This window comes from Mustela nigripes, chromosome 8 (genome assembly GCF_022355385.1).
Source record: "Mustela nigripes isolate SB6536 chromosome 8, MUSNIG.SB6536, whole genome shotgun sequence".
Lineage (NCBI taxonomy): Eukaryota > Metazoa > Chordata > Mammalia > Carnivora > Mustelidae > Mustela > Mustela nigripes.
The window spans coordinates 4,866,402-4,889,421 of NC_081564.1; the positions used below are offsets into that span (position 1 = coordinate 4,866,402).

Sequence of the window (23,020 nt, forward strand, 5' to 3'; positions counted from 1 at the left end):
TTAAAGATTTTATTTATTTATTTGACAGACAGAGATCACAAGTAGGCAGAGAGGCAGAGAGAGAGAGGAGGAAGCAGGCTCCCTGCTGAGCAGAGAGCCCGATGCGGGACTCGATCCCAGAACCCCGAGATCATGACCTGAGCCGAAGGCAGCGGCCTAACCCACTGAGCCACCCAGGCGCTCCGGGAAGAACATTTCTGATTGGCCAGGCGCCTGCCATGTGCCCGCCTCTTCGACTGGGGATGGAGTTAACTTCACCTGAATCCACTAACACAGGAGGTCCCGTTACTGAAGGATTAGGGAATCTTCCGGGGACCTTCCTAGGCCTGCCGTTCATATCCCCTGGTGAGCTCTGCCTCAGCCTGGCTTAAAGTCCAGGATGCACGGACCTGCTGTGTCTAGCCTGTAACGTGTGCTGTCCCCTCGTCCTGCAGGCCGCGGCGATGATGATGGAGAATAAACCCATGAGCATGAAGCTGATCATGACCTTGGCGTTCAGCACGCTGGGGGAGCGCGCCTTCATGAACCGCACCATAAGCGAGATCATGTGGGGTTATGACGACCCCCTCATACACCTCATCAACAAGTACCTCCCAGACGTGTTTCCCTTCAAGGGCAAGTTTGGGCTATTTGCAGAGGTAAGTGTGGCTCAGCAACAAATCCGGGGCCTGGCAGTGGGGGCTGGGGGTGGGGGGCGCGGGAGCGATGGGTTATAAATGGCAGAAAACCCAACTCAGACTGGCCTAAGAGAAATAGAGAATGTATTGGCTCATACGTCTGAGAACTCGAGGTAGAGATGGAGAAGCAGCTGGACCCAGGCTCAGAAGATGTGCTCGGGCTGAGCACGGACTGCTGGGGGCTGCTGCCGGGAGAATGGGGAGAGGCTGCTGGGGAGGGTCGTAGTTAACTACGACCTTGCTCTGAGCTGCCTTGTTTCTTCCTTCCTTCCTTCCTTCCGTCCTTCCTTCCTTTCTAAGATTTTATTTATATATTTATTTGAAAGAGTGAGAGAGAGAGAGCACATGAGCAGGGGGAGGGGCAGAGGGTGAAGGAGAGGCAGACTCCCCTCTGACCAGGGATCCTGACGAGTGGGCTCAAGCACCAGACCCTGCGATCATGACCTGAGCTGAAGGCAGACACTTAACCAACTGAGCCACCCAGGTGCCCCTGCCTGCTTTTTTCTTGATCTTGACCCCTGGTCACCTGGTAGTAGCTGGGCTCCTGAGCAGAGTGTGACAGAGTCTGATGCAGCGTCTGACCCCTGACTGTGGCTCCCTCCACCAAAGGTTTGGGTGAGCCCTCTGGGTTACTCCAGAATCAGCCTCCCCTTTGGGCTCTGGTGATCTGTTTTGGGGGAAGCGGAAGGAGAAATTATGTTTCTGTACTTGGCACGTGATAGATAGTACATTTTTTTTTTTTTTAAGATTTTTATTTATTTATTTGACAGACAGAGATCACAAGTAGGTAGAGAGGCAGGCAGAGAGAGAGAGAGGAGGAAGCAGGCTCCCTGCTGAGCAGAGAGCCTGATGTGGGACTCGATCCCAGGATCCTGAGATCATGACCTGAGCTGAAGGCAGAGGCTTAACCCACTGAGCCACCCAGGCGCCTGATAGTACATTTTTAACCAGGATGACGGGTTCTGAGTTTGTGGATAAGTTGCCAAGTTTGGAGTGACAGGATTCCTTTGACGCATCTTGTAAACTTGTAAACACATCAAAGTTATTACAAAGTGAGTAGCGTGCTTATAATACATGTTTGGGTATAATGGAAACCCTGAAATAACATTCCAACAGTGACTGTCCAGTGTTGACGTGGTGTCTTCATATCCTTTGGGAATCTAAAAGTCTACCCTGCTCTGCCATCCTTACGGTGTGGTTTTCGTGCTCCAGGTTACTACATGGCCCAGTATGGCTGCTAAAGCACCAGCTACCACACCCACATTCCAGGACACACAAGAGGAAGGAAGAGGGGGATGGTTGGGGATGGAGAGGCGGGCAAGGGAGTTGAGGACAAAACCGCATGTCCCAGCTGTCTCCCTCCTTGGGAGGGAGAAAACCAATTTCTACTTTCCTTTGGCCAAAACTTAGTCATGTGGCCACACCTTAGAAATGTAGCCTTTTCGTTGCTGTGCTGATGCCCTGAGTAAGGTTTGGGTTTTGTTATGAAGGAGCAAGGGGAGGATATTTTGGATACTAACTGGTAATCTCTGATATACTTTGACTGTACTGATTATAATTCTGTTGTCCTTCTGGGGGAGCCTTTGTTATTATTATTAATAATAATATTAATAAAGAGTAGCATTTGGAGTTCCTACTGTTTTTCAGGCACTGCTTAACAGTGTTGATACACTCACTTTTTTGCACTCCCATTGTCTCCAGGCTCCTGTTAGTGTCCTCATGAAGCTCAGAACAGACAGGTGACAGGACACAGACTTAGGAGGCGAGAGCAGGGCTTCGAACTGGTTCCCTGCCCCAGAGCCTGTTTGCCCAGCTAGTTCGGTAATCTGTTTCGCCATTTGGCTGGTAAACAGTCTACTGAGTTCTTAATGTGTTTTCCGTTCCTTGGCCTCCTCAGGGGGAACACGGTGCTTCTAGATTTTGCCCTGTGGTTTATATGCTCTGCGTGTCTTTGCTGTGAATTAGGCATCCGTCTCTAGGAAAGAACCTCAAGGCGCCGAAGCCTGGGGCTTCCAATTCAGAAAACACTCAGTAAGCCTTGGGTCCTGTATTGGTTAGGATAGACCAGGTCATGCTGTGTAACAAGCAGCCCCAGAATGTCAGCGGCTTGAACCAGGGAGATGATTCCTTGTTTGTATGCCACGTCCGTGTGGGTGACCAGGGGGCCCTCTGCTCTTTTTGGTCACTCAGGGACCCAGGCTGAGGGAGGCAGCAGCTTGGTACACCCTTCCACGACTCCTACGCAGTGGCAAAAAGAACGGTGACCTGTGCATGTGCTAGTCCTAAACTTTCACCCAGAAGTGGCATGCTCCCATCTGCTTCTTTTTCCTTGATTGGAGAGGTCACATGGCCATACTTCATTTTTAGTTGCAGGGAGGGAGTCATTCTGGTATCATCTGGGAGGAGAAGCTGACTCTCCTTGAGTCAGGAAGGGAAGGGGAGATGCTTCCTAGGAGGGACGCTGCCACCCAGGGAGTCTCCCTTCTAGAAAGCCCTCCTCCTCTTGGTCCCCAGGCACTGGGGATTCAGCAGTGAACATGTTATCGAGGCCCCCGTGCTCTGGGTGAAACGGAAAACGGCCTCCAAATGGGTGGGCTTGAGGGCCAGGCCCCAGGGCCTTTGCCCCTGTCCTGAGGCTTAAACATGCTGGTCTGTGTTGCCGTTCACAGCTCAACAACTCCAATTCAGGGCTCTTCACCGTGTTCACGGGGGTCAAAGACTTCAGCAGGATCCACCTCGTGGACAAGTGGAACGGACTCAGCAAGGTGAGGGCAAGGCTGGCGGCCCTCCTCTCGGGCCGGGCGGGAGCCGCGGGGTGGGTCACCCGGCTGGTCACCGGCACTGCGCCCCTTGTCGCTATTGCAACTCAGGAAGGTGGTCACATCTGTGATGGAGAAGCCCTCGGAGTCGGGGATTCTGCCTGTGCTTAGGGCTCAACTAGCTCTTGGCTCCCGTTGGATGGGTGGGGAATGGAAACTCTACTTATTTGGTGCCTAGTGTATACCAGGAAGTGAGTTATTTCTTTCCTTTTGTTCTTTAATTTATGAAAACACTTCAAAAATACGACACTGATGATATAACCACCCACGGCGTTGAAAGATACTGCTGAGTAAAAACAAAAACAAAACACCGGAGAATCACAGGAAGACATTCACATAAAAAAACAATAGGGACACATCTCAAGTGCCCTTTGCACCTCCTCCTAGCCCGGCCCTGCTGCGCCCTGGAGCACAGAGGCACCCACAGTGCACGATATCGGGCATGACCTTCCTGGCCACTTCGGCCCGTTCCACGCCCATGTGTGTGCAGAGAAACGTGGTGGGTTCGCTGCTTCTTTGAACACAATGAAATCATATTACGTACATCGTTCTGCACCTGCGTTTCCCACCTTTATTGCTTTTTCTCGTTAAACGTGCCCAGGAGTGAGCAGGTGCGCGGGGCCGCTTGCATGTCCTTGGCGCTCACCACGGTGACCGCTGCCAAGACCTGGGCTCTGGGGTCCAGGGACACCTGCATCCGTGCTCAGAGGGGCCAGGTCCCCGTTTGCAGCCGGCAGTAACAGTTCCCAACGGAGACCCTGCGACATCCCTGGCTCGCTGTTCAGCTGTGCCCCAGGTCAGGCGTGCAGTGCCCGAGAGCGCGCTTCTGAGAGCCGTGGCTGAACTGAAGGGCCGGGTCTCGTCGCTTCCCCGCAGGTCAGCTTCTGGCATTCTGATCAGTGCAACATGATCAACGGGACCTCAGGACAGATGTGGGCACCGTTCATGACTCCAGAAACCTCGCTGCAATTCTACAGCCCTGAGGCTTGCCGGTAATGGCTGGGACATTCCTGGGCCTTCTGGGACCTCCCGGCAGCGGAAATCAGCTCTGTGGACGCTCAGAGCCTAATCGAGTGGCTTTTGGCGTGCCCTTGGGAGGCGGTTTGGCTCTTTGTGTATTTGTTGGCCCTCGGCGCTGTCCTGAATTGTCCTCGGTTGCGCCATGAAGAGCCAAACCGCTCGTGCTGCTTTGGCAAGACCCAGAGAGGCCCCTGGCAGCGTGGAGCTTTGCGTGGTGGCGGCGGTGGTGGTGGGCAAGAAACCACCGGGTCGCGGGGGTTGCTGGGGATCAGGCAGACCTGGGCCCTCTGGAGCATCTGTCCAGCTGCCCTCATGTCCACCCGGATGCTGAAAGATCTCGATGTCTCTCCTGCGACACTTGCAGGACCAGAGTGTGGCCTCAGAAGCTTGCTTGGGGCTGACGGATTCTAGGGGCCCCAGGGCAGGGGAGACTAGATGGTGGACCCTAGAACCCGCCTCTAGGTATTGCCCGGCCCTCAGCTCCATTAGGGCCACTCTGGAAAAATCTTTTACTTGGGGATTCACAGATGTGAGCTCTGACTCCTCTGCCTTCCTGGCAGACCTCCGTGGTGGCTGGCTGGGTCAGGCGCTGCAGACACGGTGGGGAGGGATGGGCCCACTCCCATTCCCTCCTGACGCTGACTGGGGCAGGGGGAGACTCACACAGACGCACGTGCAGGGGCGTATGTTCACTTTTTAGAATTAGACATTCCGACCCAGAGAAGAGTAGCAAGAGTATGCCATTCCCCTTGGTTTGGGGACTTGTTTCCTTTTAGCCCCAGGTGCCCTGTCCCCAGACTGCCTGATGATAGCTGGCAGTCTCCAAGGACGTTCTCTTGCGCAATCACGTTACCCTCTCCGGCTGCATACGGCTATGTCTGGGCCGGTGCTGTCCACTCCCAACGTGGTGCCCGTCCCTGTCTGCAATCTTAAATTTTCGAGTAGCTGTGTTAAAAAAAAAAAGGAACAAGAAGTAGGTGACATTAATTTTAATGACAGGTTTTACCTGACCCGTTGTATCCAAAATGTTACCGTTTCAGTGTGTAAACGGTGTCCTGTGTTACTGAGAAGTTTCACATTTTTTTTTTCCTATCCAGTGTAGAAATCTGGAATTTATTCTGCGCTGACAGCGCATCGCACCCACACACGCCCCCTTCCAAGGGCTCTGGAGTCCTGTGTGACAGTGGGGGGGTGGGGTGGGGAGGGCGGCACCGTTGTAATCCACAGTCCAAGTTCAAGTTTCCATGTACCTTTGAGAAATGCAGCTGGGTGAATTGGGTCAGGGAGCATGCCACCACAGCCTCAGGAGAAGTGACCGCGGAGTCACCCCTCGTCGTGAAGAATGGCAGTCTGATGTGTGAACGTGGAGGGCGCAGCACATACAAAGGCCCAGGGGCAGGCGGGAGTGTGCCTGAGCAGTTGCCAGGATGCCCGTAGCATGCAACAAAGGGCAAGCAGAGGCCGGTCCTCACGGAAGCTGTGGGGCTGTGGCGAGGATGACGGGTCTTGTCCCAGACGACACTGGAGGCAGTTGCAGTTTTAAGTGACATACTCTGTTCTCGTTTTGAAGCACCGTCTGCTTGGGGAGAACAGATGGGCGTGGGCCGGGAGGCAGGAAGAGCCATGAGGAGGCTGTTGCAGTTCCCAGGGAGAGAGACGGTAGCTGCAGCTCCCCTGGGGGGGCCGGGGGGGCGGCGGCGGTGCCTGTGGGGAAAAGCGGCTCAGCTGGGGTCACATTCAGCAGGACCGGTCCGGCCACCACGTTCCGGGTGTCATGCTCCCCCTCCTCGTCTGCCTCCCGCAGGTCCATGAACCTGGTCTACAAGGAGTCGGGGATGTTTGAAGGCATCCCCACCTATCGCTTCGTGGCCCCCAGCACCCTGTTTGCCAACGGCTCTGTCTACGCGCCCAACGAGGGCTTCTGCCCGTGCCTGGAGTCCGGAATTCAGAACATCAGCACCTGCAGATTCAGTACGTGCCGTCTCCGGTGGGAGGGGTCAGGTGGGCGCGTTGGGATCTGTCCCTGCCTGGTCTGCAGAATCTCCGGCCTCTTTACTCTTCATAATCCCATTAGGCCGGAGAGGAGGCAGCAGAGAGAATCTGAAATGAAGAAAATAATGCCGTGTAGGTCAGTTGCGGTCGTCAGGAAGGCCCACATCCTCAGTGGCTTAGCGATGTAAACGCATCCTCTTAAACAGTTCTGAAGTCCCACGCAGGCCTCCGGCCGGGTGTCAGCGGGCTGTGCTCCTCTCTGGAGGCTCGAGGGGCGATTCTTGTGTTTGCCCTTCAGAGGCCGCCAGAATGCCGAGGCTCCTGTCCTCACCATCAGCAACACCCCATCTCTCCGATCCCACCTTCTGGCCTCATCTCTCCTGTTCCCTCTTCTAGTTTCAAGACCCCGGAGACTCCCCCCGTCCCGCACCCCCCACCAGGTCCCCATGCCAGGATAATCCAGGCCGTGCTCCCTGTTTTCTTATTTACTTTTCTTTTATTGCTAAAGATTTTTATTCATGTATTTGACAGAGAAAGACACGGCGAGAGAGGGAACACAAGCAGGGGGAGTGGGAGAGGGAGAGGCAGGCTTTCCACTGAGCAGGGAACCTGATGTGAGATTTGATCCCAGGACCCTGGGATCATGGCCTGAGACAAAGGCAGAGGCTTTAAACCCACTGAGCCACCCAGGCGCCCCCATTCCCTATTTTATTTATTTATTTATTTATTTTTGTAATTTTTAATTTTTAAAAAAGATTATTTATTTATTTGACAGAGAAAGAGAGAGAGATCACAAGTAGGCAGAGAGGCGGGCAGAGAGAGAGAGGAGGAAGCAGGCTCCCTGCTGAGCAGAGAGCCTGATGCGGGGCTTGATCCCAGGACCCTGGGATCATGACCCGAGCAGAAGGCAGAGGCCTTAACCCACTGAGCCACCCAGGCACCCCTCACTGGCGTATTTAAATTGGTTTGAATATCACCCAGTTAAAAGGCAGCGCCTTAGTCACACTGGCCCCATTTCTGATGATCAGCAACGCATGGGCCCAGAGAATTCTGAATGGGATGGCCTGTGCAGAAGGAGAGCATCTTCATTGGGGTAGAAGGGTCTTTGCTTCACTGGGAACAGGCTGTCTGCTCAGTGCAACCCCATGCCCATACAGTGAAGCTATGACGATGGTCTCAGCACTCTGCAGGATCTGGCCTGAGCCAGCCTCTTCAATACCATTTCTTTCTGTACTTCTCCCACTAACTAGTTTTCAGCCCCATGGCCTGCTCCCTATTTCTAGAGTACATCAGGTTTGGTCTCACCTCGGGGCCTTTGCATCAACCATTCCTCTTACCTTGAGAGTTCTTTCCTCAGCTATCCATGTGGATCTGTGTGGATCATTCCCTCCCCTCCTTTTGATCTATTCAGAGGCCACCTCCTCCAGGAGGCCTGCTCTGTTTTCCCATGCTAACACTGTCCCTCTTCCCCCACTCCAGCCCCTTCTTGCCCCTGCCAGCTGCTCTCTGTCATTTCCCCCTGTATTATGTTCTTGGTGTCCATCACTCCCTGAAATCACTGACTGTGTATTCTGTTTGGATAATTTATCATCCGTGTCCTCCCCCAGGCTGTAAATGTTGGCAGGGTGCTGTCCTCAGCTGCTACAATTGTGCCCTGTATGTAGTATTTGAATATATGGACGTGTGGGTGTACCCTGCCCTTAGGAAGTTGAGGCTGAAGGCTGGGACGTGCCCAAGGTCACACAGTTGGTAGGACGAGAAGCCACTGCTCATTCGACTGGGTCTCGCCTTCTGGGGACCTCTTTGGCTACATATCCGGCTGGAGATGTCCAGCTGTAGTTTGCAGCAGGGTTGGGGGGACAGACTGTCAGGCTGGACGCCTCTCCAAGTTCAGGCAGAATGGGGTGCTCTGTAGGTGAAGGGTCTGGCGCTGGGGCCTGGAGGTGCCCTCCTTGTGTGACCCACCTGGCCTTGCCCTGTTTAATTCTCCCGTCCCTGGGGTCTCTGGGAATTTCTGCTTGCGGGATGGGGTGACAGCGCGGAGACCCTGCCTGGCTGTGTGTCGCGGTTGTGGGGCAGGTGACAAGAGCCGCGGCCGCCTGCGCCAGAAAGGGCATCTCATGGTTTGTGTGCCGCAGAATTCCAGAAAAGATTCTTGCATTCGGCACGGCTCCGGAGCTCAGCTCTTGGGGGAAGCTCCCTTTCACGCCTGGTGGCAACTCGGTTTCCTTCCGGGCTGGCTCCGCTGCCAGGCAGGCTCTCGCCTCTGGCTTGGGGCTCCCCCCTTTGCCTCCAAAGGCTCCTGCCAGGAAGGGCCCACCTGGGACCCCCTCACTCCAGCAGGTGCCCCACGTTCACTCTGATTGGTCTGCCTTGCGTCCTGTGAGCCAATCACCGTGGCCCAGGGCGATGCTGATTGGCTAGGCCGCATCACGCTCCGCCCCTGATTCCATGGGCGGGGCCAGCGCTGGCCCAGCAGGTGAGGGTGTGGGATCCTGTGGGATCGGGAAGGAGTGGGTGCCAGGCGGGGCCAATGTCCATCCACTTCAGAGGGCCGGGGAGGAGGCTTACACCGCCTCACCGTAGCACATCTGCCAAAATAACTTCAAAAGTGCGAGGGAATTTTATTTTTATTTATTTTCTAAAGATTTATCTATTTTAAAAGGAGCAGGGAGGGGCGCCTGGGGTGCTCAGTGGGTTAAAGCCTCTGCCTTTGGCTCAGGTCATGACCCTAAGGTTCTGGGATCAAGCCCCGCATCGGGCTCTCTGCTCACCAGGGAACCTGCCTCCCCCTCTCTCTGCCTGCCTCTCTGCCTACTTGTGATCTCTGTCTGTCAAATAAATAAATAAATAAAGTCTTTTAAAAAAAATAAATAAAAGGAGCAGGGAGGGGAGGGGCAGAGGGAGGGGGAGCGAGTTAGGAGCAGACTCTGCACTGAATGCTGGGCCCGTCGCGGGTCTTGACAGACACCCCCAAGACCCCTCTCAGGCCCTGGCCTCATGTCCAGCAGCACAGCTTTGCCTGCCTTTGGCCTTTATGTGAGAAGAATCGTAGCGTGTGCTCCTGGATTCTCTCTGGCCTCTTGCACCCGTTGTGTCATTGGTGAGGTCCGCCGGCGCTGGGGCTGTCCCGGGCACCCTTTCGCTGCTGCGTGGCGTGCCTGCGTGGGAGCTCCCCTAGTCTCCTTACCTCTCCTGCTCTCAAGGGCAGCCGGGTTTCTGTGTTTTGACCATGAGCCTCGTGCTGCTGGAATGTTCCCATCCATGTCCTTCAGGGCCCCTGGGTCTGCATGTCTGTGACCTTCCGTCTGAAGATAAGGAATGCCATACATTTCCCTTGTAAGGCCTTGGAGATTTCTTGGGCCCGGAGGACTCTCGCCCCTCCCACTTCCCTGCTGCTCAGGGCCCTCAGAGTAGCTCGACAGACCTCTTCGCTGTAATCTGTGGTGACCGTGGGCAGTTAGGTCTGGTTGGGCGTGCCGTAAAGCTATAAGTGAATGACCACTTATTGCTCATGCGGTTTTGACGTAAAACAGAGAGGAACGCATGCACGGGTGCTTGCTGTTAAAAGAACAAGCGACGAGCGTGCTCACTGTCTGAAGCAAGGGTCAAGGGGACGGACATTGGTCTGACCCACTGCGGCTGCCTCTGACCTTGGAGGCGCGCTGGGGCTCCTTGGAGGTGCGCCACCTTCAAGGGCCCAGTGTGGTGACCGCCGCCTTTCCTGAGGGTCTCCGTGAACATGGGGGGCCTCGTGTTCCTCCTGCTGGTCCTTTTTCATATCGGAGGTGCGAGGATGGGAAAGGAGCTTTTCCAAATTGAAGGGCGTTGTCCCTGGGCTGCTCAGGGTGGCCTCAAAGGTGCAAGGAGATGGCTCTAAATGACACGGACTGACTGGGGAGAGAGGGCTTCTCTTTTCCTTTCGTGTTGCTCTCCTTCCAGTCACCCCCAGGAGACAGTCTTTGTTGGCGCCAAGAGGCCTTTTCAGCACCCATCTATCTTTTTAAAAGATTTTTATTTTTTAAATTGATAGGTGTGTGTGTATTTAAAATATTTCATTTATTTATTTGTTAACTAGAGAGAGAGTGTGTGTGCACAAGCAGGGGGAGCAGCAGGCAGACGGAGAAGCAAGCTCCCCGCTGAGCAGAGAGCCCGACGTAGGACTTGATCCCAGGACCCTGAGATCATGACCTGAGCCGAAGGCAGACGCTTAACGACTGGGCCACCCAGGCACCCCTATTTATATTTTTGAAAGATTTTATTTATTTTTTTTGTCAGAGAGAGAGAGGGAACACAAGCAGGGAGAGGGGAAGAGGGAGAAGCAGGCTTCCCTCTCAGCAGGGAGCCTGACATGGGGCTCGATCCCGGGACCCTGGGATCATGACCTGAGCCTGACATGGGGCTCGATCCCAGGACCCTGGGATCATGACCCTGGGATCATGACCCTGGGATCATGACCTGAGCTTATCTGACTGAACCATCCTGACATTCCAAAAGATTTTTATGTTTAAGTAATCCGTACACCCAATGTGGGGCTCGAACCTACAGCTCTGAGATCAAGACTTGCACGTCCCCCTGACTGAGCCAGCCCGGCACCCCTGTCTTTCCTTTTAACTGAAAAGATTGCTCAAAGCCCCATGTGGGCAATGGTATCTAGTTAGAATATTCAATCTTCGTGGTTTCCGTTGTATTTATTTCTATATTCACTGTCCTGTTGGGGCAAGTGTTTGCCAGTTATGGCTTGGATAGAAAGTTCGACTCTAAAATATCGCTGTTTAAATAGAGTGATGGCATTTGGATCAGAGCAGCACATTGGAGAATCACGCAGGGGGACCCAGGTGTGGCAAAACTGAAGAGGTACTTGGCTGAATGAATCAGTGTCACGAAAAAGGCAATGGGCGTTAAAGTCCTCCAGGAAAGATAAAATCAGGCGGCAGCAAAATCCCAGCTTTTATTTTAAACCAATGCTTGGTCTTGCTAAGAAAAGTAGAAAGAACCTAGATTTGAGGCTTCCAGAAACATAACACGGATCCTGGTCACCTGGCAGGTGGCGGACACACTGTTGGTTTTCAGGAAGGAGACCTCGTGAGTTTTGTTGTCATTTTTCTTTCTGTTGTTGTTGTTTTGAAGTACAGTTCACATGACATAGAATTAAACATTTTATTTTATTTTATTTTTAAAAAGATTTTATTTATTCATTTGACAGAGAGATCCCAAGTAGGCAGAGTGGCAGGCAGAGAGAGAGGAGGAAGCAGTCTCCCCGCTGAGCAGAGAGCCCGATGCGGGGCTCAATCCCAGGACCCAGGGATCATGACCTGAGCTGAAGGCAGAGGCCCAACCCACTGAGCCACCCAGGCGCCCCAAATTAAGCATTTTAAAATGTATATTTCAGTGGCCTTTAGTACATGGACAGTATTGTGCACCTACTGTCCCTGCCTGGTTCTGGAACATTCTGACCCTTCCAGAAGGAGACCCACACCTGTCGGCAGTCATTCCCCATCGCCTGTCCCCTAGCCACTGGCTAGCACATGTATGGTATTCAGTCTCTACGGTTTGCCTGTTTTGGGTCCTCATGGGTTTTTGAGAGAGGCTGATTCTTTTCCTCATTAACTCGTTGTCCATCAGGCCTGTTGTCCGTGGTCCTGAGCACGTGAGGATAGCTGGCGTTTGCCTTACTCGGTCAGTTGATGGAGAGGTTCGGCCTCACGTTTCTGGGTGTGAATTTCTCACACAGAGGGGCCCGAGTCAGCCCCTGTCACACTCGCTGGCGTCCGTCCCGCAGAGCGGCTGCTGGGAGAGAAGGAGCAAAGCAGGTGTGTCTTCACCCTTCCCGTGGATGATAGGGAGACCCGGCCGCAGGCACGCACCCCTCAACGTCTCTGACAGCTGCCGCCTTGCCTGCAGGAGATGGTCCGGGCTGCCTGGCTTCGCGATCGAGATGCCCCTTCCCTGCCCAAGTTCAAAACTGGCCTCGACTTACCTTTTAATCCTCGACTCCACATACTGCCTGTCCCACGTGCACGGTGCATTTCCCTGTCTCCCTGCCTCTGCTTCTGCCCAGCCTTCCACCTGGAATGCCCTTCCCTGGCCTTCCCCGCCTGGCGTGGTTGAACCAACCTCCCTTCCTTCCCGTGGTCTCCGCCACCCGAATCGGCAGCTCTCGCACAACCACTCCTGCCGGCACAGAGCTCGTCCCTTCCCAGTGCGGGGCGTCTCTCGGGCACTTGGTAAACATTTACGGACTGGAGGAAAGAGTTCTCTCTGTCTAGTTATTGTCATTGGCATCTCGTCATCATCTGGGAATTCAGCAGTGGCTGGGTTCCGGCGCCTGTGCCTCCCCAGGCCCTGGCAGGACGCAGGCCTCTGGATGTGCTGATGCTCTCCGTTGTCTGATGACCCCTTTCCCCTTCTCTGCCTTCTAGATGCACCCTTGTTTCTCTCACACCCTCACTTCTACAACGCCGACCCGGTGCTGGCCGAGGCAGTGTTGGGCCTCCATCCCAACCAGGAGGAGCATTCCTTATTCCTGGATGTCCACCCGGTGAGCCTGTGCCTGTCAACCTATGGGGGGGGGTATGGGAGGGATTTCCCACTGGTGCCTCTTTGGCCCCCTTCTCTGCTCCCCACCCCTGCCAGGCACTGAGCTGTTCCACGGTGGGGGTGGTGGGAGGCCTGGCTTTCCTTGGCATTGACAACTTGTAGAGTATCAAGCCATCAGAGGTGCCTACTTTGCTCAGACTCCATAGTTCAAGGGGTTCATTATCTCTTCCCAAGGGAATTGTCTTTATCAAAGGATCATAAGGTAGTAAATTAATTAGAATTATCAGTCTGCAAATTAGCCAGAGGAGCCCTCTGGCTGTGCCAGCGTATCATAAAGCTCTCTAGGTCCCGACAAGAGCCTGGGATATCTCGCAGATGAATTGGGTCCTGGGGAATTTGTCCTCTGAGACCCGCTTTCTGCGGGTGGCAGCCAAGAAGGGGGCAGGCCTACGCATGTGGTCCCCCCGTGGGCCTGTCTTTACCCGGTTGTCTTATCTCCCTATCTCTGCTACTATAAAACGGGCCTGTTTGGACTAGTGACTTTTGCTGTTGATTAAACAATCCTGCGGTTTCGGTGGCCAGAGTGGACACTCCTGGTCTTGCCCGCAGGCCTTTTTCAGAGCTCTTCGACGTTCCACGTCATTTTTCTGTACGCTCAGATTTTCTGAGCTCCTGACTCGACCCCACTGGCCCCTGGCACTCCCCCACTGCCGCCGCTGTTCACTAAAAGCACACGCTGGTTAAGCCAGCGGTGACCGCACACACTTCACGTCCGGCAGATGCTGCTTGTACACTCATTCTGGTGCCGCCCCGAGCTAGATGCTTCGACACGTGCCAACTCAGTACACACTCACAGTGATCTGGGGGGCAAGCCCTGCTCCTCCTGTCGTACAGATGGGGAGGCTGCGGTCCAGAGAGGTCACCTGCTACAGCTCGTAATGGGATCGTTGGTGCACCGAGGAGAGGTCCGTGCTGTCTTGTCGTGGTGCTTGGATTTTAGCAGTTAGCAGACCCACTAGCATCTCAGTCGGTGCGGGTTTGATAAATGACCGAGCGTAAGGGACGAAGCTGAATTCAGACATGGGCCTTCTGATGCCCCCATCCCCGTGTCCTGTGCGAATATCTGGTTAGTTTTAATGAGGTTCCTACTGATTAATTAAATTGATGGTGATTAATATTAATAAGTCATATTAAGTTTGTTCTTTATCGCTAGAAATGTTATGGCTTCTCTGTGTTGTCTTCACATGTTGACCCGTTTTTAAAAATTTTTTGTTTTTTTAAAATTTTATTTATTTGACAGAGAGAGACACAGTGAGAGAGGGAACACAAGCAGGGGGAGTGGGAGAGGGAGAAGCAGGCCTCCTGCCAAGTAGGATCCTGGGAGAAGGCAGATACTTAACAACTAAGCCCCTCAGGCACCGCAAGAGTTTTTTGTTATAAAACTATTGTGGTTGTCTATATTCTTCTCTTTTAGTTCATTTTAATAATTAGTTAATTCATTAATTTTAAAAGATTTTATTTATTTATTTATTTATTTGACAGAGATCACAAGTAGGCAGAGAGGCAGGCAGGCGGGGTGGGGGAAGTAGGCCCCCTGCTGAGCAGAGAGCCTGATGTGGGGCTCGATCCCAGGACCCTGAGATCATGACCTGAGCCGAAGGCAGGCACTTAACTGACTGAGCCACCCAGGCGCCCTTTTTTTTTTTTTTTTTTTTCCCCAGCAGCCTCCCCAGTGAGCAGGGCGCCCAGCGTGTGGCTCGATCCCATGACTCTGAGATCATGACCTGGGCCAAAATCAAGTTGGACACTCAACCGACTGAGCCCCCCGGGCGCCCCTCATTCACTTAATTGTTCTCTCTCTCTCTCTCTGCTGGCTTCTGGGAATCCAGCAGGAACACCATCTCTGTTCTCACGGGTGACTCTCACTCGAGTGCGCGGCTCCTCCCGTCCCCTCCCCCCATGGTGAGGAACAGGCGGCCAAGATTGGGGACCAGACGACACAGCAGGGGTCTTGTCCCGGCCACAGTAGGAACTGGCTTTTGTTTCGGGTCAGCTGGAGGCACGCAGGGAAAGGAAGTGGCCTTTTGGGTTTTGGCTGTTGATTCGGGTACTTTCAGGGAGGAAGAGCCTGGGACCCGTTTGCTGCCTGGGTGGTGTTAGCCCCGAGAGCAGGATACCTGGGGGGGCTGCTGTCCTGGAGGCTTCTCTTCCGGCGCTGAGAGCAGGAAGGGTGTGGTGAGGGCTGTGCTCACGGGTCCCTGTTTTCGTTCTGCGGGGTGCTGGGGACGGGTGGGGTTTTGCCCACGAAGGGGCCTCACGGTCCCGGAGGAGCCGGCCAAGGAGGGAAGGAAACACATTTCCTGGGGAAGGAAGTGGGCCCGGGTGGAGACCCCAGACTAGAGAGGCTGTTCTGGAAAGAGGGGGTGGCAGTGGCAGGTTATGTCAGGGTCCCTGAGGCCACCCCCAAGTTTGCTGATTGGCTGGGGGGACTCGCAGGGCTCTGCATAAGGTGGGAGCCCGGGCTGGGGCGGATTACGCAGGACACGAAGCTCCGTGGGCAAAGAGAAGGGCACAGGGGGTGAAGCCGGGGTCTGGGGGTGGTGGGTCGTCAGGCACAGGGCCCTCCCCCACGGCAGCCACACAGGACCCACTGAATTCCCCCAGCAGTGAGCTGTGTCATCTCCCAGGGAAGCCCATTAGAGACTCAGCAGCCTGGGTGTTCCCTGGGGGCCGCTCCCACCGGCTCGCTCTGCCTGGTGCCTTCCCAACTCCCAGACTCCCCCGCAGGAAAGCCGGCGGTCGGCATAAATCATGTTGTTTGTTCAGACCATCCAGGCGCAGTGAACCCTGCTTATCAGTTAGGGAGTTGGTGGGGGGCCCTCCCGGAATCCCGGTTCCCAGACCCCAGCCAGCGGCCAGCCCAGCCAGCAGGCCTCTCGGAGGAGGACAGCCTCGGGCCTGCCGTGTCATCGCTTCTCCACACACAGGTGGACTCCCTCCCATCCCGCCGGCTTCTGGGGTTCAAGGTCTCCCCTGTTTCTCAGGAGCACAGCCTTTGCCTTGTCCCTCTGGGCCACTGGGGCCCGCCAGGCCTGCTTATCACAGAAGATAAGGCCTTTTACCTCAGATGTACCTGATAATCACATGAGAATTGATGGCCCCGAGTGTGGGTATCTTGGGTGCCTGAATGGGCGCCACAGAAATGCTGGGAAGTGGGGAGAATTAGGCCCTTTTGCAGACGAGGAGGTAGGCCTTGGCAGAGAGGCGGCAGCTCTGGCCTCCTGACCTCCAACCTCTGTCCCTTTCCGCTTCTGGAGCTCCCTCCCCGAGTTTGGTCCTACATGCGGGGTGTCCTTGTCTACTATTTACTTACTATTAAAAAAAAAATGATCTCATCCAGAAAAACCCCACAAACGTAGGTTCCTGTGACAAAGGAAGTTTCCTGTCCCTACCTCCTATCTGGAGATTAAAAAGTTCTTGAGAAAAAGAAAATTAAACCCGAGGGAAAACTATCCTTAGGTTTGAGACAGGAAAAGTTGTGTGAGGAGGGTGACTTTTTCCAAATGCAAATCTATTTTGTTGAGCTTGGAGGATGGGGCAGGGGTGATGAAAACAGAATGTACTTCCCTGGGACAAATAATACGTTATATGTCAATAAAATATAAATGAATTAAAATTTTAAAAATAAAGGGGGAAAAATGAACCAAAAACAAAAAAGGGAACAGAATGTACTATACCTGGGAATAGGTGGTGGATGAAAAGGGGCTTTGGGAAGCGTGTGTTTGCCTGGGAGGGGGTGGGAGCTAGTGGGGGGTCCCGGTGCCCACCCTCGGGGGCAGGACTGGGGGCTCCAGCGAGCCCAGGCCCCTGTCTGTGCTTCTTCCCACAGGTCACCGGGATTCCCATGAACTGCTCCGTGAAATTACAGCTGAGCCTGTATATCAAGGCAATCAAAGGCATCGGGTGAGTGGCTCTGGGAGTGGGAGCCTGGGTCCCAGGGATGGGGGGACTGCGGTGACCCTCCCCAGGGACCAGCAGGTGAGAAGGAGACGGTCCTCTGCTCCCCACTCCGGGATCCTGGTTTTGTCTCTCAACATCTGTCCCCCAAATTCGCCAGACTTTCCCATCCAGGCAGTTTCCTACTCAACAGAAAATTGAAAAAAAAAAAAAAAAGTCCTGGCAAGAGCGAGGATTGGAACATGGAAATGTACCAAATAGTCTTTTAAAGGGTGACTCTTTGCTTTATGGAAGGCATTTTTTTTAAAGCCCCGATTTTCTTCTTGTTGCTGTTTATTTGGAATAATGGCCTTTTTGGGGACGTAATTCACATGGCGTAAAACTCACCCCTGCGATTCGGCGATTAGCAGCGTGTTGGGAGTCATGCACCCTCGCTGCATTTCTCTCCCTCCGCACACACCCCAGTAGCCGTCACTCCCCTCCCCCAGCCCATGGTGTCCCCTCATCTACTTGCTGTCTCTCTGGATTTGCCTGTCCCGGACCCTTCCTATAAAGGGGATCTTGCATGCACGAGGTGACCTTTTGCGTCTGGCTTCTCGCACTCGGCCTCACGTGTGCAAGGCTCTTTCAGGCTGTCGCTGATGCCACCGCTTCTTCCCCTTCGTGGCCAGATCGTAGGCCATCGTGTGCGTTGGGCAGGTTTTCTCGCTCCCTGGATGGACATTTGGGTTTTTCTCGGTTTGGGCCATCCTGAGTAATGCTGCCAGGACCGCGCGTGTGTAGAATTCTGTGTGGATGCGTGCTTTCCTTTGCCTTGGGTGGACACCTGGGACCATAACTGCTGGTTCATTCAGCAAGGCCACGCTTAGCTACTGGGGGGGCCGCCAGACTGTTCTGTCCCGCAGCTGCCTCGCCGACCTTCCCGCCAGCCGTGTGGGAACGTCCCAGCCTCCGTGTCCTCGCCCGCTCCGGGCAGGATGCGGGGTCGTTTGGGAGCTGGTCGAGAGGGCGCACTGATTTACTCGTTATGGTGGTGTCTGGGTTCTGGGTTCTCATGTTTTTTTTTTTCCCCCCTTAAGCATATTTGAAATAGTTTCATGAAAAAAATTCCTCTAGGAAGAGTTCTGGGCCTCAGGAATGTGAGCGTCTCTTCAGTTTTGTGAAATGCCTTTCAGCTGGAGAGAACACGCTTCTCTGCCTCGCCTCCCACCCGGGCTTTTTATTTGTGCATTGTGAGGCTGTCAGAGGGTTTGCTCCTGGAGGAGCTGGGGTCGTGAAACGGCCTGCCACCCACCAGCCTCTGGCTCTGGGACCCATCACGGCCTTGACGGGGAGTGGGTGACTGGTGACTTGGGAAGCCCAGGGAGGCTGGGTGCTGGGTGGGGAGGGTGGGGCTGAGGACCAGCCCCCCCCCCCCCCCCCCCCCCGCCCCCCCCCCAGTCGTGGCCCTGTCCCATGCGTTTTCAAATGGATTTTTCAAAATCTGGGTTTTAACTGGGTCTCTCTCAGTGTTCACTTGCTGGAAGTGAATGTGAATTCTTGACAAAATGCTGTTCAAGCCAGCGGTACACTTGGGCCGCTGGATTCTGCCTGCTGGTGACCTCGGGCCTCTCCCCTGACCTCTCTGGGCCTCTGTCCCCGTCTGTTCGTCTGTTCGGCACGGGCTACGCAGCCGTCTGACCTCCCCTTCTGGCCGGAGCAGTGGCCTCGAGGGAGCGGGTCTAACGACAGCGCCTCCTGCCGTCCCATCGGGTGTGGGAAGAGGCCAGAGACTCAGCTGAGCTGTTTGCCTGTGGCTCCTCTGGGGAATTTTGGGGCTGTTTGCCCACGAGATAAAAGCAGGAGGGTTGCATGCTATTTGCATTTAATTTGCATCCGCTCTTACAGACTCACATAAAAGAGGCCAGCGCGGACCCTCTGTTGTATTTTTGTGACTTGTCTGCAGGTGATGCTGTGTAAATTCATTTGACGGCACAATCCGTGGCTTAGCTGGGGGCCTAGTGTGCTCCACTTCCCCTCTGTCCAGTTGTGCCTTCTTTAAGCAGAAAACCCCCAGCCCCGACCAATAGCTGCAGAATGTTTTCGTCCATTTGTTTGCTAGGATTGAACAATGACAACGGTACCAGACCCGAAGCGCTCTCTGTACGGCGGGAGTTCCTCTAAGCACTTTGCTCATGCTAATGCATGTAAAACAGTAGAGCCCTATGAGACTGCCTGTGTCCTCCCCACTTTATAGGGGAGACCCAGAGAGGGCAGGTAACATGCCAGCGGTCACACCGTTAGCTAGTAAGTGTTGTGTCAGGGGTCCCCAAGACCACTCTTAGGTTCCACGATTCGGAGGGAAGATCCACAGGACCGAGCACATAGTCGTACTTGTGGCTGTGATCCATTATAGCAGAAGGATTCTAACAAAATCAACAAAGGATAAGGTGCATGGGGTGAAGTCTGGGGCTGGGGGTGGTCCGGGCAGAGGCTTCCAGAGCCCTCTCCCAGGAGAGTCCCACAGGATGCCCTTAATGCCTGCAGTAATGAGTTGTGACAATACCTGTGAAGTGTTTTCTACCAGGGGAGCCCATTAGAGACTCAGTGCCCAGGCCCAGCCTGTTTATTGGGGCCTGGTCACGTAGGCAGCCTCTGTCTGGCATGGGCCCAGATTCTAGACTCTCCCAAGGAATGCAGGAGGCGAGCATAAAACCTATTGTTAGCTAGCCGGGTGCATTGCCATCCCGAATAAATTTGGGGTTTTGTTTCTAAAGGGAACGGATGGACATCTGCCAGGTCCCTGGCAGCCCCCACCTTGTAGGAAATGTGAGTTTTTCATTCAAAAAGATAGGATCAGATTGTCAGGTTGCTCCCCACCAGGAAATACCCATTACTCAAGAAGCCTGCACCAATCTAGCTGTTGCAACATCAAATCCCTCTTGATCCCGGAGCTTGGGATCATGTGTCCAAAGCTGCCTCACAGAAGACACACTGGCAAAAACTTCTCACTGGCTTTGTCTTGCTCATTTCTAGACAAACGGGGAAGATCGAGCCTGTGGTCCTGCCGCTGATGTGGTTCGAAGAGGTGAGGCTGCCCCTGGCTGCCTGCGTGGGTGCCCTTGGGCGCCGAGTCTGGGATGCCAGGCAGAAGCCAGGGTGGGATTCGGAGGCAGAGGGTTCTTGGGGCGGGGGTGCTGGTTGCCGGAATGTGGGATGTAGAACAATCCGTGAGAAGCTCCACGAGGCCCAAGCATGTCCTATTGATTATCCCCCTGCTGATAGGATCCTTTGGGTGAGGAAGGCAGAAGCTGCCCGACACAGTAGGGCCCTGGCCCAGGGTGTAATTTTCTGAATGTGCTTGACCACTTCTCCTGAGAGAAGGGAAGCTGCTTCTCAGCGCGTCACCTTTTCACTTGAAAACTTTCTTTTTTCCTGGCTTTCCGGGGTTCCTTCTGGCAGAGGACTTTTCAATCAGGCAGAGCTATAATATCCGAAGGGACAGCCTGCTCACGTCACAGTCTGGGCAGCTTGTGGGAGGCGGAGCTCTGCCATAGGGACACCCAGGCTCCTGCTGTCCCGTACTCCCGCCCCCCACCCCCCAGATCCTCAGAACCCTTCCTGTTCAGGAACTGGGATCCAGGTGGAGAGAATCCCGTGGCAGGTGCCTATGGGCCAGGCAGGAAGTTGTAACCTACTGGGTCCGCACCCCATTGGCCAGATGGGATCACGTGACCTCACCTAGCTGCATGGGAGTCTGGGAAATGTAGTCCCATCATGTGCCCCCCCCCCCCCAAGGAAAAGGAAGCCCCCGCCCACAGGCTTCATTGCAAGCTCTGGACTGTGGTCTTGAGATCCAGAAGGGGTGGGGGACAGGGATGTGGTGTGGGGCAGCATCTGCGCCCCAGGCCTGCTGGGTGCGGTGCCAGCCCATTCGTTTGTCCTTCTCCGTCCCCAGAGCGGGGCAATGGAAGGTGAGCCCCTGCAGACCTTCTACAACCAGCTGGTGTTGATGCCCAGTGTGTTGCACTACGCCCAGTACGTCCTCCTCGCCCTGGGCTGCGTCCTGCTGCTCATCCCTATCATCTACCAGATCCGGAGCCAAGTAGGTGATGGCCAGAGTGAGGCCTGGGCTGAACGGCCCATTGCTTGCCTGCTGGGGGAAGGTGGGGCGTGGGGTCCTCTGGGCATCCCTCCAGTCGTCTCCGCAGACACCCTCAACCCTGAGCCCACCTTGGGCAGCGGTCCTGGGTCTCTGCGTGGGGCAGAGGAGCTGTCACTGCATGCTTATCTCTCTTGCCTCCCGCATTGCCACTTCTCCGCGGGTCCTGGGAGGCCTGGGGACCCTCTCTGGGAGGGGCTGCTGGTAGGGCTCGGGGTAATGAGACCTGGTACTTGAATGGTTTGTGCATCAATTCAGCGCCTGCTGGGTGCCAGTCTCTGCCAGGTGCAGGGCAGCTAGCCGTGAACAAGACAGACCCGTGCCCTGCTCTGGGGGAGCATGGCGTTCTAGTTATGGAGGCGGATGAAAACCGAGGGAACAGAAAAGGCAATTTTGCTGATGATAATTAGAAAACGTGACAGACAAGGTTAGTGCTGTCCAGTAGAAATACGTGAGCCGTGGGTGAGCCATTTACATTTTGTAATAAGCACATTAAAGTAAAAGAAACCAATTTTAATCATATATTTTGTTTCACCTGGATAGGTCCAAAGTAGGGCATCAACATATAAACGTAAAAATAAAAAGTATATAAAAAATATAAACGTAGCTATATTTTACATTATTTCTTCATGTTAAGTCTTTGAAATATGGTGTGTATTTTATACTTGCAGCAGGTCTTGATTCAGACTCACCCATTTTAAAGACTTAACGGCCATATTATGGCTCCTGGACTGGACATCATTGCGTTCAGGAGGGTTGGGGACGACTATAGAGAGAGTGCCAGGAGAGGCTTCTCTGAAGAGATAGAATTTAGGCTTAGATGGGAATGCTGTTGAGGTACTCAGCACAGATTCACAGATGTACTCCGAGAGAAGGAATGGCCAGTGCAAAGGCCCTGAGGCAGGGGTGGCTGAGGCATGTCTGGAAGGCCCTTGGGCCCCCATGGCTCCTGATTTCTTGCTTCAGCGTTGGCAAACGGGTCTTCCACTTTCTTCTCTTTCTTGGGGAGCAGCTTGCATGCCTGCTTACTTGCTTGCTGGGGTAACCATAAACCTTCCTGGGCTCTTAACTTGGGTGTCAGCCCCTTAACCAGATTTGCCTTCCAAATTCCCCATCCTGTAGGGAGAAAGGTTTGCCCTGGGGCAAGGGTGCCAGGGCTTATGAGCTCTCACCCTGCCACTGCTCTGGTGTTTGAGCTCCTGGTGATCGATAGGTTTAGCTAGCCTGCTGGGGGCTTAGGGAGACTGGACTGAGCGGGACTGGCTCTCCAGGGAGCATAAGGGAACTCCCTATAGTTCTTTGCCTGATTTATGCTGGCAGGGCGGAAAGGACTAGAAGCCACGGCTCTCAGCCTGAGAATCCCTCCTTGGGCATTTCCACCGCCACCGATGGGGGATCCCAGGGACTGGCTGGTGAGGGACCGGCCCAGGGGAGGAGGCCAGAGCAGCCTCGCCATCTTCTGTCTCCTCTGTCTCTCCTGAGTGTCCATCAGGAAGGAGAGTGAGGAAACCATGACATCACTGGCTAGGACCCCTTCCCTCCAGGCCTCAGCCCCAGGTCAGTGTGCGGCCCCCAGACGCAGTAAGGATGCCTGTTTCCCTGAGGACGCAGCTGAGACTTCCTCCCCACAGGGGGCACCGGAGGTCACGTAGTGGAAATGTATTCCGCGACTTTTTTGGGGGGGGGGGGGGGGCAGGGGAACTTAGCAGAGCTTAGACCTCATATATTTTTATGTTATTTGTCCTGATTTTTTTTTCATTTTCATTTTTTATTTTTTATAAACATATATTTTTATCCCCGGGGGTACAGGTCTGTGAATCACCAGGTTGACACACTTCACAGCACTCACCAAAGCACATACCCTCCCCAGTGTC

General features: G+C 54.3%; 1 protein-coding gene across 2 annotated transcripts in view; it reads left to right on the top strand.

Annotated features, from left to right (window-relative positions):
- The window catches only part of SCARB1 (scavenger receptor class B member 1), a 69,109-nt gene that overhangs the window by 40,537 nt on the left and 5,552 nt on the right, over positions 1 to 23,020 (top strand). For both annotated transcript variants that reach the window (XM_059408202.1, XM_059408203.1), the window contains exons 4-11: positions 435 to 638; positions 3,347 to 3,442; positions 4,373 to 4,488; positions 6,321 to 6,487; positions 12,931 to 13,049; positions 16,938 to 17,011; positions 20,021 to 20,072; positions 20,943 to 21,089. In XM_059408202.1, coding sequence (XP_059264185.1) covers positions 435 to 638; positions 3,347 to 3,442; positions 4,373 to 4,488; positions 6,321 to 6,487; positions 12,931 to 13,049; positions 16,938 to 17,011; positions 20,021 to 20,072; positions 20,943 to 21,089 — 975 coding nt within the window. The remainder of the gene's footprint in view (positions 1 to 434; positions 639 to 3,346; positions 3,443 to 4,372; positions 4,489 to 6,320; positions 6,488 to 12,930; positions 13,050 to 16,937; positions 17,012 to 20,020; positions 20,073 to 20,942; positions 21,090 to 23,020) is intronic.